We start from the raw sequence: 17336 nt of genomic DNA, 5'->3' as shown, positions 1-17336 counted from the left end.
CTCAAGACCTGAATGGGACTAGTGGGGAAATGAGAGGCAAATAAGACGGCAGAGAGCAGGAAGCCATTCCAGAGCATTGACAGAGGAGCCTGTCAGGGTTCTGGGGGCAGTGCAGGGACAAAGACAACCCCGTACGCTTGTCTGAGGGAGATCTTGGGTTCAGAAAAATATACAAGGTTATTAAAATTCACTTTCCTAGAAAAATCAAGAATTCCCCTGGTCATCTGTGCTTAGAGCATGTGGAAGGTTGCCGGGGTGGGGTGTGGAGGGTGTGGGGGTCCCAGATCCTGCAGAAGGGAGCTTTTCAGGAACTGATGCTGCACATTACCCTTTCCTTAGACCAGATTACGCTGGTCCCCAGTTCCCCCACCACTCCCTGAACCTTCTTCCCAGCACAGCCCAGCCAGAACTTCTCAACCTGTCTCCCACCACAGCAGCCACACCAAGCCAGGGCTAAGGTCCTGCTCCCTGCTTGTCCCCCCTCAGAAAAACACCGCTACCATAGAACAGGCAATAAACAGTAAGTGAAGGAAATCATTTTATTTCTCAAATCGGTAGCTGTCAAGGGGATGCGGGGGAAATGAGCCTAGGTTGCCTGGCACTGCTCTCTAATTTCGTTCCTACTCTCCCCCACTGTCATGAGACAGGCATGACGAGACTAGCCAACTGGGCTCAGCAAGATGAGGGCCGCATACAGCAGATCCAAGTCCCCTTATCATCCCAGTCGCTCTGCATATGAGGGACTCCAGCAAAGACTTGGAGAAGCACCTTGTCAAGACCACCAAAGTAGGTAGGGCCTCCGGGCCAGCCACTCAAGGCACAGGAGCAACTTACTGCTGTGAACCATAGGCAGGGGTGGAGTTTGGGTGTTAGACAGCCTTATTGTGGCAAGAGATAATAGCTACACTTAGAAATAAAAGCAAAATACCCGTAAGTCCAAGCTAAGCTCTTCCCAGATCTCCTGCCCATTAGTATGGAGTGAGGTCTAATCCCTCAGCTAGAGGTTAAAGACTTGAGCCTCATAATTGTGTCTGCTATAAACTCATTCCACTGTGCCTGGAGAGGATGGGAGAGCCATGATCCTCCATCTCCTATCTTCTGCCCAGACCCTGAGACTCCTTGCCCCTTTGAATCCTTCTACTGTACCACTTTTGCACCTAGAGGACCCTTATGGCCTATAGCCCATCGCCCCATCACTGTCACCACCTCCCCTTAACCCCGTGTGCTTCCCCACCCAGAGAGGACTTCAGAATCAACACACACTCCCAGGCCCTCATCCCCGGGTCACTGCATTTTCCTAGGATAACACTTGCATAGAACAACAACTCATCCAAAGGACAGCTCTCTGGCCTCTGGTCAGCTGGATATTTTGCTAAAATCACAACATTTATCTTTTTTTTTTTCCCCAGAGGCAATCCATTCAAAATGTGCTACAAAAAACAACTCTATTTCATCATAGGAAGTCCTGGCCTTGCAGCCTCCAGGAAGAGGTGTTGAGGTGAGGGTGACTGAGAGGTTATGGGGCTCACACTGTACCCCATGCCTCTTTTCAGATGGCATTTACCAGGTGACATCGCAGGAGAGGAAGATCACTGTGACTGTTGCTGTAACTGTTATCCCTTGCCATGAAGGGCGGCTAAGAGGCAGAGGGTTGGAGCATGGGGCAAGGTTCTCTGGCTTATTTAGCCATCTCTTGATATGCCTGAAACTGTGCTTTGCACCAAGCTCAAGTCTTTGCTGAATGGATGCTGCACAAACAAGAAAAGAGTCATGCCTGAGACTAATTATAGGCTCTTCAGGAGCCAGATCAGATTTCCTTCCACTCAGAGGGGCAGTGTTCATCTCACCTTTCCCTCAGTAAGTCCTGTCATGGGGACCCGCCAGGGAGCCAGCTGTCTGCAGTCAAGTGCAGGCATAGCACAGGGCACAGCCGATGGCACAGAAGGAGAAGGTGCCCTTCTCTGTGCTGGCCCAGATCCTTGGATCCTGCTGAGGGCATACCCCCACACCACACAACCTTGGACTCTCCAGTAGCCTTGTCGTCCCTTTGTAGGTGTGGCTTCTGCAAGATCAGTCCCATCTCCACAAATGACTGAAGGAGTTCTTCCTCATCCCCTTTCTTTCTTTTTTTTTTTCTTTTTTTTATTACAGATACTTTCCCTCTCTTAAAACAACATGGCAATAATGACCCACCTCCTTTTAATCTCGTCACTTGGGACAGCCGTGAGCATGCACCGAGAGAGAACAGTCACTGCTCCCAGTGGCCCCACCCTACTCACTCTCTACCGATCCACTGACACTACAAATGGCCCAATCACATCTCCCTTGACAGAAAATTATTAGGAAAGGGTGCCATAATTAAGATCCAACCCCCCAACTTTCAAAAGCACACTGTAAGTGTGGACAGTCTATGGCTATAAAAATAGACACGTAAAAAAGTACAGCTACAAAATCAGGGGACCCATTTTCTTCAATTTGCATCATAAAAGGAACATTTGCATTAGAGGTAAGCTTGGAAAGGGGGCCCCAGTATGATTATGATTCTATGTTTAATACCCCCTCAACCTTTATTTTCATGGACTAGTCAGAGCACATTGAGTCAGTGAGGAATGAAAGGGGTTAATCTACACAATCCATAGGCCAAGACTGGAAGTATGAAGTTCAGGGTAACACAGTCATTCTGCTAGTGTCAAAAGTCAGGGAAGGGCAGAAGTATTTTAATACTGTTCTGTGGTGGTGGTGGTGGTGGTTCTCTGTCTCTCTCTGTTTCTGTCTTTCTCCTCTCTCTCTCTCTCTCTCTCTCTCTCTCTCTCTTAGTATTGCTTCATTCTCTTTAACACAACATAGCCATTGAGCTGCAGCAGAGAATTTCTGGAACTTGCATTGACATATGATCTCTCACAGACTCTATATGTTAAAAAGACCGATGCTTCCTAACCACAGTAGTCCACTGAATTTGGTCCACAGAGTGTTTGCAGAAAAGGCCACCCAGGGCCTTCAGTCCTGGCTCCCATCAGGGTGTACTTTGTCCTTGATGAGAGTGAACACACCTGACCCCCAGACCTCTGTCTCTGTGCAGCATCAGGCAGGGTCTCTGGGCCCCTGGGATGATCAGGATAGAAGCTACGTCCCCTGGTCAAGGCCAGCTGTGTTACTTAGCCCCGCAAGTGTTGATGTTTTTCCCATCCACAGCATCTTCCACAAGGGAAATGTGGTAATCAGTGGAAAGTGTGAAGTGAGAGATACAGCCCACGAGGCCCCTCATGTATTGTCTGTTCGTGTGCAGAGCGATTTCTTTCATTCCACCTGCAAGGAGGCATAGAAGAAGAAGAAGAAGAAGAAGAAGAAGAAGAGAGAGAGAGAGAGAGAGAGAGAGAATGAGCCAAGAAGTGATGTCACCAGTTAGATATTCTCTTTTTTTTCTAAGTTTACTTTTTTTATAATTTATTCACCTTACAACCCAATTGTAGGACCCTCCCTCATCTCCTCCTAGTCCCACCCTCCCTGCCTCTTCCTCCCTACTTCTCAAAAAGGGGAGACCTCATCCCCTACCATCTGACCCCAGCCTTTCAAGACTCATTAGGACTGCCTGCATCCTCTTCCTCTGTAGGCTGGCAATGCCCTGCCACCAGAGGGATGTGATCAAAGAGCAGGCAACAGAGTCCATGTCAGAGAAAGCTCCTGCTCCCCTTCCTAGTGAACCCACATGAAGACTGAGTTACCTATTGGCTACATCTGAGAAGGGGGTCTAGGTCCTCTTCATGCATGGAGCTTGGTTGGTGCATCAGTCTCTGCAGGCCCCAATGGGCCCAGATTTTTTGGCTCTGTTGGTCTTCTTATGGTTTTTTTACACCTGTCTGCTCTAGGTCCTTCTATTCCCCTATTTCCTACAACTCCCTGTGCTCTGCCCAAACTTTGGTTGTCTTAGCATCTGCTTCCATCCCCTGCTGGGTAGAGTCTTCCAGAGGACATTTATAGTAGGGTCCCATCCTGTTCCCTCTCTTCAACCACTTCCAGTATCTATTCCATTTGCCCTCTGAATGAGAATTAAGCATTCTCCTAGGGACCTTCTTGTTATTTAGCTTCTTGAGGTCTGTGGATTGTAGTATGTTTATCTGGTATTATACGGCAAATATTCACTTATAAGAATCTGACAGTTGCTTATAAGAATCCATTGCTGGTGGGAATGTAAACTTGTACAACCACTTTGGAAATCAATCTTGTGCTTTCTCAGAAAATTAGGAATAGTGCTTCCTCAAGATCCAGCTCTACCACTCCTAGAAATATATCCAAAAGATGCCCAAACACAAGGCTATTTGCTCAACCATGTTCATAATAGCTTTAGTTCATAGTAGCTAGAACATGGAAACAAGCTAGATGTCCCTCAGTTGAGGAATGGATACAGAAATTGTGGTACATTTACACAATGGAATATTACTCAGCAAATTAAAAACAAGGAAATCATGAAATTTGCAGGCAAATGATAGGATCTAGGAAAGATATTTCTGAGTGAGGTATCCCAGAAGTAGAAAGATGCACACAGTATATACTCACTTATAAGTGGATATTAGACATATAATATAGGATAAACCTACAAAAATCTGTACACCTAAAGAAGCTAAGCAAGAAGGAGGACCCTGGGTAAGATGAACAATCCTCATTCAGAAAGACAAACAGGATGGACATTGGAAGAAGGAGGAAACAGGACAGGAGCCTACCACAGACAGTCTCTAAAAGACTCTACCCAGCAGTGTATCAAGGCAGATGCTGAGACTCATAACCAAACTTTGGGCAGAGTGCAGGGAATCTTATGAAAGAAGGGGAGATAGTAAGACTCGGAGAGGAGAGGAGCTCCACAAGAAGAGCAACAGAACCAAAAAATCTGGGCACAGGGGTCTTTTCTGAGACTGATACTACAACCAAGGACCATTTATGCGTATAACCTAGATAACCTAGAACCCCTGCTCAAATGTAACCCATGGCAGCTCCTTATCCAAGTGGGTTCCCTAGTAAGGGGAACAGGGACTGTCTCTAACATGAATTCAGTGGTGGCTCTTTGATCACCTCTCCCTAAGGGGGGGGAGCAGCCTTGCCAGGCCACAGAGGAAAACAATGTAGCCAGTCCTGATGAGACCTGATAGGCTAGGGTCAGATGGAAGGGGAGGAGGACCTCCCCTTTCAGTGATCTTGGAGAAGGACATGGGAGGAGATGAGGAAGGGAGGGTAGGATTGGGAGGGAATAAAGGAGGGGGTTACAGCTAGGATACAAAATGAATAAACCGTAATTAATATAAAAATAAAAATTTAATTAAAAAGAAGAATCTGACAATTGGAGATTCTTAATGGACCACTTGAGTGCCCCCTGGCCAAGGACAAACTGTCTAGTACATCACACATATTAAATTGATTTTGGCCAATTAACTCCACCTCCAAAAGCTACAAATGTTGATCTCAGGTGTGATTTCTAGCTCAGCTGACAGTTTTAAAACCAAATAGCTCTCCAGGATATTTTCAGTGTTGTATAATGTCAACAACAGGTGCTGTCTTGGCCGCTGTTAATTAAGCTCACTTAGAAAACACAAAAAGTACCAACTCATGCTTTTTCTTTTCTGTTTGCGTGGTAGACTACTAGCCATTTATAGGGATTCTACTCATTCTATTCTGAGCGAGGACACAGCCGGATCCTCCTTCCTTAGAGAGAATTCATGTGGCTATATTTAGAAGGCTCCTATTCTATAAACAAGAAAAGCATGGTTTTCCTGATGGATCACTCCAGAGCACAAAAGCAATGTGAGTGAGTCCCTTCCTGTCCCTCTCAACTGTGAGTCAGAAGTTCAGAACATGGAAGAATGGACTATTTGGACAGCTTCCTGATTTCCAGGTATTTGATTGACCCTGTGCAGTACACAGTCCTGGGACAACAAATAAAGGTCTAATGAGAAAAAGAAGGAAAAGCCCTGACAGATTATGCTTTGGTCAAGGTCACTTACCCACATAGAGAGGCCCATTGATGTTAAGTTGCCTCATCATGCCAGGTGACTTGCCTGTTCTGGCTCCATAGTCATCCACTGTAATCTTTCCAGACTGGCCATCCCTGCAAAGCAAATTAAACTGAAACCAACCGAAAAAAAGTATCATCCTTGGAGTTAATTCAATCATTTGGGTTTAGAAGTATAAAAGAATCTACTGTGTGCTAAGTAATGAGGTTGTCAACACACACACACACACACACACACACACACACACACTGCCAACTTCTATAGTCCCATGGGAAGTGGGACCAACCCGGGCTCACTGCCTGATACCATCACTTCATTTGTTGAGTTTTCAAGAATTTCTTCCTGCTATGCCCTCTGTATTTTAAACCTGATTTTTACACCCTCATACCTGGATGTTGTGATGGGAAATTGTCTTCAGATTTTGTCTTGCTTGCACTGCCACCCACCCCCATTACTTTATACTATTCCCAGTTACTTGAGCTCAGCAACTATGAGCATATTTTCATTTTGTACATTCCTGAGTTAAAGACATGTCTCCTAATCAATAGCACCTCAGATTGGAAAAAAAGGACCATCGCTTTTTTGCTAAGCTACATAATGCATTTCACTTTGGTTACCTCTCATTGTTGCCTCCTAGAAAAATGCAAGCCCACCAGGGCAAAGAGTTTGTTTTTCTCAGTGATCTTCAGCATCTTGAATACTTTGTGGCTCATAATACCAGATGAATGAGCAAGTGAAATCTGTGAGGCTTAATGCCCTTATATGAAATGGTAATAGGTAAGATCATCCCAGAAAGCTATTGTGGAGAACATCTGTTATACATGCAAAGCACAGAGGAGAGTACCTGACACACAGCTTGCTGTATTGGCGTTGGCCAGAGGGAATGTTGCTATGGTTATCCACATATTATCATATGATTGTTTTTATCCATAAAAAATGAAAAATACAGATCTTAAATTTCTGAAAACATGAACTGTTAAAAAGCACTGTGTCTAAATTACCTGGCATAAGGTGTTGGATGAGTGAGATACTCCTCTACTCTATCAGGAGTCATGCTTGCAAGACCAGAATGATACAAAGCAAGACAGGGCACAAAGCAGAGACCAGCTCCCCATAGAGATTCCCTCTTTGCTTATTCTACTGTCTCTGACCTGGAGCTTTCCATAGAGAATTAAGATGTCAGCCCAGTTCTTCTTGTCATATGTAATAGCTACAGCCTTGACCCCGTTCCCACTAGGCCTGTCTGCTCACAACTCACAATATACGAGTAGATACTCCAACCTACCCAGCTCCTGGCCTCATCTCCTAACCAGCCCTCGCTGTAACCCCAGTCATACTGAAAACGAGATGAGTGATGTCAATAGGAGGGGCTATGTCTTCTAAGCGATCTGCGCATGCCAAGCTTCATGTGCTGGCACATGAAGTCTTCTGAGGCAACATTCCAATACATTATTTCTCCCAAATGTCTGAAATCCCTGTGTGTGGGCTGCATCATGGGGTAGAACAGAAATGCATTTTGATCTAGGCTCTTCCCACAGCTTTGGGAAATGCATTTAACATCTGTGTCCTTAGATGTAGAAGGAGGGACTGGTCTCCACACCACTGTGTATCTTCATTTACATAATCAAAACCACAATAATTATGAAAGTTTAAATTCTTCCACAGTGTCTGACTATCCTACCAACCATTTTGACCCAAGGATATAAGCAGGGTATATTTCCTGATGTTCCTGGGGCAGCTGTTGGGATTACATGTGGTTGGCGTGGAGAACCAAAGCATTTCACATTCCTCTGGAGATGCCTGTGTGCAACCAATTTTTTTCAAATGAGTGAGAGAGAAAGGAGCCACTCAGAAGCTGAATGTTTAGGAGTGTTTTAAAGTTAGGTTGGTGTCTGCATTTTGACCTGTTTTGTAGAAAAAAAAATTGAGGTCCAAATCTGTAATTATTCATTATGGAAAATTATTTGTGTTTTTAAACAACTAGAGTTGGTGGAGTACTTTGTTGAAATACCTACATACACATGTGGACTTTGTGGGCTGCATGGCAGCAGACAAACACAGGTCTACGTCTGTGTCTTCACATGCCTCCTGAGGTTCCAAGGTCAAGACAGGGGGACTGAATAGGGTTTTAACACAGCCTGCATGGAAGCAGAAGAGGATGTTGACAATGCTGAGCCCCCATGGCCTCCGAGCCTCACATTAGCTGTCACCCCTTGGTTCCCCAGCAAAGGTCATAGTGCATTTTCAGGGAACTGTAATCAAAATCTCTACTCAGCTCATTTTCACTTTGGACTCACTTAACATGCAGTACTGGCATTGCTGATTTGGACTTGCTTTTTGTTTTCCTAAAAATGCATTTTTAGGAGTAAAGACACATGTAGAAAATTATAAAGACACAGGGTGATCTGCCCAAAATTAATCAAAAGTCAGGATGGCAACCGGCATTGGGAGGACACAGATATGTCATGGGGGCTGGGGAAACGTGTGTGGCTTCTACTGCTTGGATAATATTCTTTTAAAGTGGCCTATGCAAGATCATTTAAAGCATTCTTTAAGGTCTTCATGGCCTTCACATTTTCATTCTGTGAGACTTTAAGGACCCACTCCAATTTTGCCACTGAAAGGCATTTTTTGCATACAACAACAAATGCTGGCAAGGATGTAGACCAAAGGTAATTCTTACAGATTACTGGTAAGAATGTAAAATAGTTTAACCACTATGGAAATTAATATGGAGGTACCTCAATGATCTGATGATCCGATTGTACTACTCTTTGGTAAAACTCCAAGGACAATAACCCTACATGTCACAAGGATACTTGCGCATTAATGTTTATTGCATGGATGTTCACAAGCAGTCACAACTGTAACTAAGCCACAGGAGCAACCCAGGAAACCTAGCAACCAAAGAATGCTTAGAAAAATGTGATATATAGATAGATATATATAGATATAGATATTATATTTATATAAACAAAATGTTCTTTTCAGGAAAATGTATGCTTCTGGATATAATATTAATCAAACCAACTTGTCTCAAGAAGACAATGATATGTTTTTTTCTCCCGTGTCGTCTCTTTATTTACAGATAAATAAAGTCGTATATGTACATATGACATGGAAGTAGAAATGACGTTGTCTAAGGGAACAAAGAGGGCCAATGGAAATGTTAGGAAGGTGGGAGTATGTGGCAGATGTGCTCAGAATACATTATATGCTTGTATAAAAGTGTTATTCTGTAATGCAAGATGACGTGAAGTGAATATACACAATAAAATTTGTGAAGTGTCTTCTGCAGGCCATCTCCTTCCATTCAGAGCAGATGTGGGGCTGTCTGCCCACGGGTGTCAGGAGAGGGCATGGGATTTGGTGGCAATATAAGGAACGCGGGTAAAGTTGGGTGAGAGGATAGGAGTACTGAAAGGAAGCTGGGCAGACATCTGCCCTCGTGTAGCCTGGTTCTGTCTTCCATTTGGTAGGTGCTCACCTGACAGCCTTGACTCGGTGCCACCGACCATCACTGAAGGAACCATTCACCATGATGGATGCCACACCACTGCCCAGGTTGTAGCTAAAAGTGTCAGGGGAAAACAAGGAAAGAAACAATGGAACACGGAAGTTCAGGGAGCTGCCCAGTCACAAAGGCTCTCACTGCAAAAGCTCACCCAGAATGCAATGTCCTTAACCCAAAGTAACAAGGTTGGCACAGAATATCAACACTCTCCAGCTTATTACATGAATGAAGGACATTTTACATTTTCAGTTGTGCTAGAATAAACTTTACCATCTAAGCCATTTTATGCCATTTTATATGTATGTTTCAGGAGTATTAAGAATATTCACATGTAACTTGCATTTAGGATACTTCTACCTTGCTGGATGAATAACAAATCGCTCCAGCTCCCCTCTTCCCAGGTCCGAGCACCCCCTTCTGCTTCTAACACAGATAACCAGTTAAGTAGAGGCACAAGACAGCTGCCGCTTTGTGCCCACCTTTCTCCACATAGTGTTAGGTCATCGGGGCGACTCAGGCCCACGTATGGAAACATCAGTAGCTACAGTACTACCACTAATGAGAAGGGTTTATCATCTGCACTGGCTTGCATGGTGTTTCTCTGATATTTCTGTCTATCCTGAACCTTAGAATATGACCTTCTTTGGAAAAGAGTTTGATACAATTAGTTAAGATGAAGCCACACTGGGTTAGAGGCACATTTGATCAATATGACTGGTACTGTTACATGAAGAAATTTGGAGAGAGACACATTGGGGGGAAACAGTATGTGCTGATGAAGGCAGAAGCCGCAACTGTGCATCTATTAGCCAGAAACACCAAGGACAGCACCAGAAGCACCAACACAACCCTCTCTGTCCTGCCAGGGAAGAGGTCCTGGCAACATGTTGAATTTTGGATTTCTAGTCTCCAGAACTGTACACACACTGATTTGTTGCAGTTTGGGGGTGGGTCTTTTTTATTTTTGTTTATTCATTTTATTTTTAAAATTAATCATTTTATTTACTTTACATCCTAGTCGTAGCCCCTTCCTCTTCTCCTCCTACTCCTATCCTCCTTTTCTCTTTCTCCTAGCCTTCCCTTCCTGTCAGAGAAGGGGGACCCTCCTCCCACTTACCCATACCAGTACATCAAGTCATAACAGGTCTGAGCAAATCCTCTACTACAGTAGCCTGGCTAGGCAGCCCTGCCAGGGGGAGGTGGTCCAAAAGCATGTAAGAGAGTCCTTCTCAGAGACAGCTCCAGCTCCCCTTGCTAGGACACCCACATGAAGACCAATCTGTCCATCTATTTACTCATTTTATATCCTGGTCATAGGCCTCTCCCTCCTCTCCTCCTGGTCCCGCCCTCCCTGTTCCCCCTATTCCCTTCCCCTACTCCTCAGAGAAGGGGAGCCTCCCCACTCACCCACCCCAGCACATCAAGTTGCATCAGGACTGAGCACATCCTCTTCCCCTGAGGCCCGGTGAGGCAGTCTCACCAGGGGAAAGTGATCAAAAAGCAGGCAGCAGAGTCCATGTCAGAGAAGGCCCGGGCTCCCCTTACTGGAGAACCCGCATGAGGACCTAGCCGCCTATTGGCCACAACTGTGTAGGGGGCCTAAGTCTAGTCCATGCATGGTTCTTGGTTGGTGCTTCAGTTTCCATGGTTGTTTTTCAAGGCAGGGTTTTTCTGTGTAACAGCCCTGGCTGTCCTGGAACTCACTTTGTAGATCAGGCTGTCTTCAAATTCACAGAGATCCACCCGCCTCAACCTCCTGAATGCTGAGATTAAAGGCATAAGCCCACCACACCTGGCCAAACATTGATTTTTCTTAATGTTATACAATTCATGGTAATTTATAATAGAAGTCCTAGGAAACTACTAAACATTTTCACTTTAAGAAAGAAAAGAGCCAATATTGTAGAGTAAATTGGACTCCAAAGGGATGAAAAGAATTTACCTGAAAACACAGAAGTGAGATTGTATTCTCTGTCCTACACCCTTTAAAATCAGACCTACCTTGTAGCATCTCGATTCCCAGATACCCTGAAATCCTCAAGGAATCAGAGGACATAGGTCCGTTTCCCAAGAGAAACAGCCCTCTCAACCCATTGTTCCTTCCGTTATTGTAATTCAACTCAATCCAGCAAATATTTAGTGAGTTATCTACTCCAGCCTGGGCAGGGGGCCAACTCCCTAGACCATGCTTGGATAACACAATCAGACCATGTGCTCAGATCTCCAGAGAGTGGGGTCCTTGTTGTGAGAGGGGAGGTGTCTACACACTGTAGGGGAAGAGAAAGGCTGAGATAAAATATTGGTTCCTTCCAGAGACCTTTGTTCTGAGAATACAGTGAGAATAAAAAGCACTCGGTTTTCCCAGAGAAAGTTCTACAGCTCATTCACTTCCTCACAGAGTCTCAAAGAAACAACACAGCCACAGTGCTGCCCCAAGAACAGAAGCTGTGATGCCTTGACAAACCACGGGACACAGCTGCCACTCCGACCCTAAAATCCGCACTGCTTTCTAGCCTACTTTCCCACGTCGTGTCTCCTAGAAAGCAGGCAGAAGGTGGGGTTTTTGTGAATTCCTTATGTGGGAGCCAAATGCTTTTTGAAGAAAAGAATGAGCCCAGGCCTGCAGGATTGCTGAGAGGGTAAAGGTATTTTTCATGAAGCCGGGGAGCCAGAGTGCAAGCCCCACAGCCCACATGGTAGGAGAGCTAGGTCCCACAAGTTGTCCTCTCATCTCTACATGTGCATATGGCGCACACACACACACACACACACACACACACACACATACACACACACGCAGAATGGGTGAGATACAGAGTAAATAAATGTAATAATTTGAAAGAGAAATGAACATGAAGCAGGGCTGGGGGATTGGTTAAGTTACTGCATGAAGCTGTGCCGAGCAACGACATAGGTGACCGAGCATGGATTCTCAGATTCTACAGACCTGCCTGGATCCTCAGGCTTGCCATCTCACCAGCTCTGATACTCAAGATGATTTGCCTAATTCTATCAACTACAAGCATGACACTTTCCCTGCAGGACTATAGGGATGGTTAACTAACACAATACATAGTAGGAACCAAGCGAATAACGTTACCAGGCCAAAACTGTGGGACTTGGAGAAGCTTACTCAGGAGGTTGGCAATGCACCCTGAGGGAACTTCCTGAGGTCTTTTCTGGAAGGGGAGCCCTGTAGGGGAGTGGACACAGGTGATAAACACATAACTAAACTATCAGGAATGCCCAGGTCCCACACTCAGGTGACCTGTGAACAACAGCAAGGAGCCACCTCTGAATGTGCCATTCAGCGTGCCTGTGACTAAAACATTTCCATTGCATTCGAAGCAGGTGGAACAAGGCTGGGCTTCATTCTTTTCTGCAGCCAGTAGCTCTCTTACCCAGTTGAAGGGCATAACATGCTCACGGGAGCTGAAATAGACTCTGGCAGACAAAAATTTCACCATTGTGTAGGTTAGTTTCTTCACAGCCTAACTCTCCGGTCCTGACTCCATAATTTCAGGCCCTGAAAAGAAACGTCTGGTCATACTTTCCCTGGATTATTTGTTTTATGTGCAGCATATACATGGCCGTAAACTTATTATGTAGCTGAAGCTGGTCTGGAACTCCTCCATCTTCCCGTTTCTACTTCCCATTCACTAACACACCTGACTCCACATATTCTAAAACCTCCCAAGCTGTTCACTGAGCGGGTATGTGCTGCACAGAAATTATGCCTTGCTATCAGTCCATTAAAGCAATAACTGGATGCTCTATCAATGTTCTTTGAGTCTTGCTACCGTGAATAGTTTATCCTAAGCCCCCTAGCTTGGCTTGCACCAATGGCTGACAGGCTAGCCATCAAGGTAAGCCATCTAGAAGTGGCTCTGCTCCTTGGAAACTATTTGGACATCTTCAGGCCTTTACTGGGTGACACTTTCAGTAATGTCCTTTTTAACCCATGGTGTGAGACACTTTAGTAATATCAAATCTCTTCCTCTCTTCCTTTTCTGTGGTGCCTGAAAATGTTAAGTGGTCAAAATAAGTGGGAAAGGGCATCACGCGACATCCATAAAGCTTCCTGGTTGGTTTTGTGCTCCACGTATGACAGACTAGAATGAAACAAATTGCAATAAAACTGAAAGTCACCCTCATTTCAGATGAGCATTTTGATTTCTCTCTGTGTGTTCAACTTGGCTCCTAAGCTAAAGGTGTGCGGCTTGAAAGTTCCATTGCTCATCTCTCTCCTGTTCTCTGGCAGGAATTTTAGTGGCAAGTGAGCACAGGATCTGAATTTGTGTGAGGGTAGAAAAGTCTAGAAAGTTAGAGCGCATCCTCCTCCTCAGGATTTCTCTCTGGTTTGTATTAGAACCACTGCAACCTTAAGAGTGATTCTGTGTACCTTGGAGAATAGTATATACTTTAGGCCTCACTGATGCAAGCTCCCTAAGGTCAAATATTTTGTTCTTTTTTTTAATTTATTATTATTATTTTTTAATTTTGAGACAAGGACTCATCTAGTACACACTGCCTACACAACTCATTATGAATCTGAATACGGCTTTGAACCCCTGACCTCCTTGCCTCCTCCTCAGAGAAGCAGGATGCTAAGTATGTGCAGCCACACCTTCCCACAAAAACCTCCCAACCAGCCTTTTCTCCCACGGAGGCTGAGAGAAGGTAGGTGATTTCTGTGAGATAACAGCCATGAGGAGGAATGAAGTGTATGGGACCCCGAAGCCACTTCACACCCTATTTCTCAGGGTGTGTTTGCTAGAACCCTTGGGTGCTTGGTGCCAATAAGATCCCTGGAAGCACCCTCACTAACTCCATCAGAGCTGGGAGTGTGCACACCCAGGAATCTACCTTTGGGACAAACTCTCCAGTGAGGGTGACTCATCGAGGTTTGCTTTTTTTTTTTTTTTTTTTTAGACCTGCCTACATCCTAATCCTGCCTGCCCCCAGACCAGCCTAGCCTTCCCATGCAGCTGTGTTGGATAGATAGGTGGATGTGGTAGGGTAACCGCCCAGAAGACAGCGCCCAGGGAGCAGCAATAAGTGGCTGTAGATGTAGGTGCCAGTTCTACCCTTGACAGGGCCCCAGAAGTGTGTCTCACACAGAACACAAGAAAGGACAAAGACAACTTCAGCAACTCCAGAAAGAGCAACCTATGGCGTGAGTCCAGGATGGAACCTGCTACCAGGAGAATGCTAGGGCTGAGAGGGGGCTGTCAGGGGCTCCTCCAGGGCCTGGGGTGAGAACAGAGCTGGCAGGAGCCCGTGGCCAGTTCTCTCAGGTCTCCACGCTTTGAGCTCAGCTGGCCGCTGAGGGGGAGCTGGGCCACCCCCACCCTCTACTCAGCTACTGTTTCAGTTCCCTTTTCTGGGCACAATCAAGTACTTGAGGCCCGAGTGAGGTTAACCACAGGAAAACCACAAAGAAATGGCTTTGAAGCAGCAGCGAGCCGGCAGGGTGGGAAGAGCTCTTCGTCATCTGACCTTGTGGCAACAAGAGAGTGGGGAAGCAAGGGTGGGGTCACAGGTCAGGGGAGAAGGCTGGGTTGGGGAAGAGCTGCTTCTCACCTGTTGGTGTCCGCTCCTCAGCCACATAGCACTACAACCTCCCCGTGACAGGACAGACTCGAGGAGCAGGGCTGATGTCAGGAGTCACATTTCCTCTCAAAATGTCTTTTCTTCAAATGGAACAGCTTCGAGTCATGCCTTGCCTGGCTGGCAGCAACCCTGCTCTCCCCAGCAAATGTGACTGACAGATGCCCGGAATTAAGTCTGCATCACTTCTCTCTCCTTTGCTACAATTCCCATTAACTAATTATTTACTGATCCTCACCAGATCGGGGGAGGAGAAGCGGGGTGGAATACTAAAGGAGTAAAAGCTTAACAGACACCTCCCCATGAAACAAAGGACCCAGAGCCAGAGCACAAAACTGAATCTTGTGGGGGAAAGGGTCACAGGACAGCCAGGTCAGGTTGGGCCTGGGAATTGGGAATCGACATTTTTAACAAGTTCCACAAGCACGCTGCTGCTCGGTGGCGGCACCTTTTGCCATCTTGATGCCCTGGTGTTTCATATTTAACAAGACAGCCCCAACCTTTAGAAACTGAGTTCTCTCTCATTTTTGGTAAGAAGAGCAGGGATAAGTGAGAACGTGCCCACTTTTGTTTGTTTGGTTTGGTTCAGTCTTTTCTTTGTATAGCCTTGGCTGTCCCAGAACTAGCTCAGGATGATCTCGAACTCACAGAGGTCTGCCTGCCTCTGCCTCCCAAGTGCAGGGATTAAGAGTGTGTGCCAAGTAATTCTTTAACTACCACATAGCCATCCAGTCGACAACTTGAAGAGCTATATAAACTCACTTAAAGTAAGTATGAACTGCAGGGCAATGGTAAGTGCTTCTCATCCCAGCACCAGAGAGGCAGAGGCAGGCAGAGCTCAGTGAATTTAAGACCCGCCTGGTCTATATAAAAAAGTTCCAGGTCAGCCAAGACTACAAAGTGAGACCCTGTTTCAAAAATAAAATAAAACAGTATCCATTCACACAGACAAGCACACACACAAATAAAAATATTTTAAGAAATGAATCTTTCAAAAAGGAAGCAAGGACCTCTGGGACAGCCTTATTAGCACCACTCAAGCACTGACAAAGATCCAGGTGTTGGATTGTTCTGTGAAGACACAAATCTGCATTTCATTCTCCTCTCAGCATAACACCACGAAGCAGCATATGCCCTCAGGGCGACAGAGTGAAGGCAAAGCAGATAGAACTTAAAGCCAAGGCTCCTGGAGGTTAGATTTTTCAGATCCTCCCAAGCCTACCATCACCACACCCATGGCTTCTAGTCCACCAGTTGGGAGCCTACAGTAGTGACACACCAGAACAAGGGACAAAGAGTTGCCCTGCAGAGGGCCAGACAGTAAACACTGAAACGATGCCAGTCTCCTTTGAAGCTGCTCCCTGTGCCACGGTTGCCTGAACACAGTAAGAGACAATGTAGAGATGAAAGGGTACGACAGCAGTCCAGTAAAACTTGGAGTAACTTGGCAAAAATGGGGAGTGGTGTGAATTTGCTGACCAGGAAACTGGAATGAGGTGGGAGCCTTCCCGCTACTGCCAACTTCAGTGGAGTGTGTTTGGGATTACCCCTTTAGCAAAGTCTGCCCTCTTTGAGGAAAAAAAAAATGCCAAAATGCTGCTAAAGCTAGCGTGGAAAGAAGTTACCTGAATACCAGAGCTCCATCCCGAAGGCCCAGGGAAATGAAGTCGCTGTTAGGTCTCATGGGGCTGTCTCCCCTCCACAGCAGCAGGCCATCCTTGGCGGTTGTCTTAAACCTCATGAATGCATTGGCCCTTGGTCCCGACACCCTGAAGGAGGTGCACAGTGGAGTCCGTGAAACCAACCACCAACATCTGTTTTGAGTCCATCCCTGCTTGCCTTCCCTAAGCAACCAGGCATGGAGCTAATCTGGCCTCTCTGCATCTACATGCATCAAGTGTGTAGAAGGAGCATTGTCGAGCCATTCATGGAAGTTCTGGATGCTCACTGAGCAGCACTGTCTACCCTATGAGGAGGCACTCACAGACCAAGACATTGGCTAAGATCACAGTCCCAGGCAGGTGGCTGTATGCACAGACTTTCTCTTTTCCTGTCTCATTGGCTTTTGGGAAGCTGCCCCTCATTTCACAGCACGCAGTGGGTTTCCCAACTGTCACGAGGCTCAAATCCAAAGTTTTCCTGGGCTGTAATCATGACCGTGGAAAGCCAGCATGGACAGCAGTGGCTGTCCTTGGGGCACTGCTGGAGTGGAA

At 45.8% G+C, this 17336-nt stretch overlaps 1 protein-coding gene across 3 annotated transcripts in view; it reads right to left on the bottom strand.

Moving 5' to 3' along the window:
* Nucleotides 1-560: 560 nt before the first annotated feature.
* Egflam (EGF like, fibronectin type III and laminin G domains) overlaps nt 561-17336 on the bottom strand; it is a 179968-nt gene continuing 163192 nt past the window's right edge. For all 3 annotated transcript variants that reach the window (XM_055601137.1, XM_055601138.1, XM_055601139.1), the window contains 4 exons: nt 16749-16892; nt 9487-9570; nt 5991-6094; nt 561-3306 (listed from right to left, as the gene is read on the bottom strand). In XM_055601137.1, the coding sequence (XP_055457112.1) occupies nt 3152-3306; nt 5991-6094; nt 9487-9570; nt 16749-16892 (487 nt within the window). In that variant the 3' untranslated portion in view covers nt 561-3151. The remainder of the gene's footprint in view (nt 3307-5990; nt 6095-9486; nt 9571-16748; nt 16893-17336) is intronic.

The sequence above is a fragment of the Psammomys obesus genome, unplaced genomic scaffold (genome assembly GCF_907164565.1).
Source record: "Psammomys obesus unplaced genomic scaffold, mPsaObe1.curated_primary_1811, whole genome shotgun sequence".
NCBI classification, from domain to species: Eukaryota; Metazoa; Chordata; class Mammalia; order Rodentia; family Muridae; genus Psammomys; species Psammomys obesus.
Note: the sequence above shows the minus strand (reverse complement) of the source record. Positions and strands in the feature narration are given on the sequence as shown.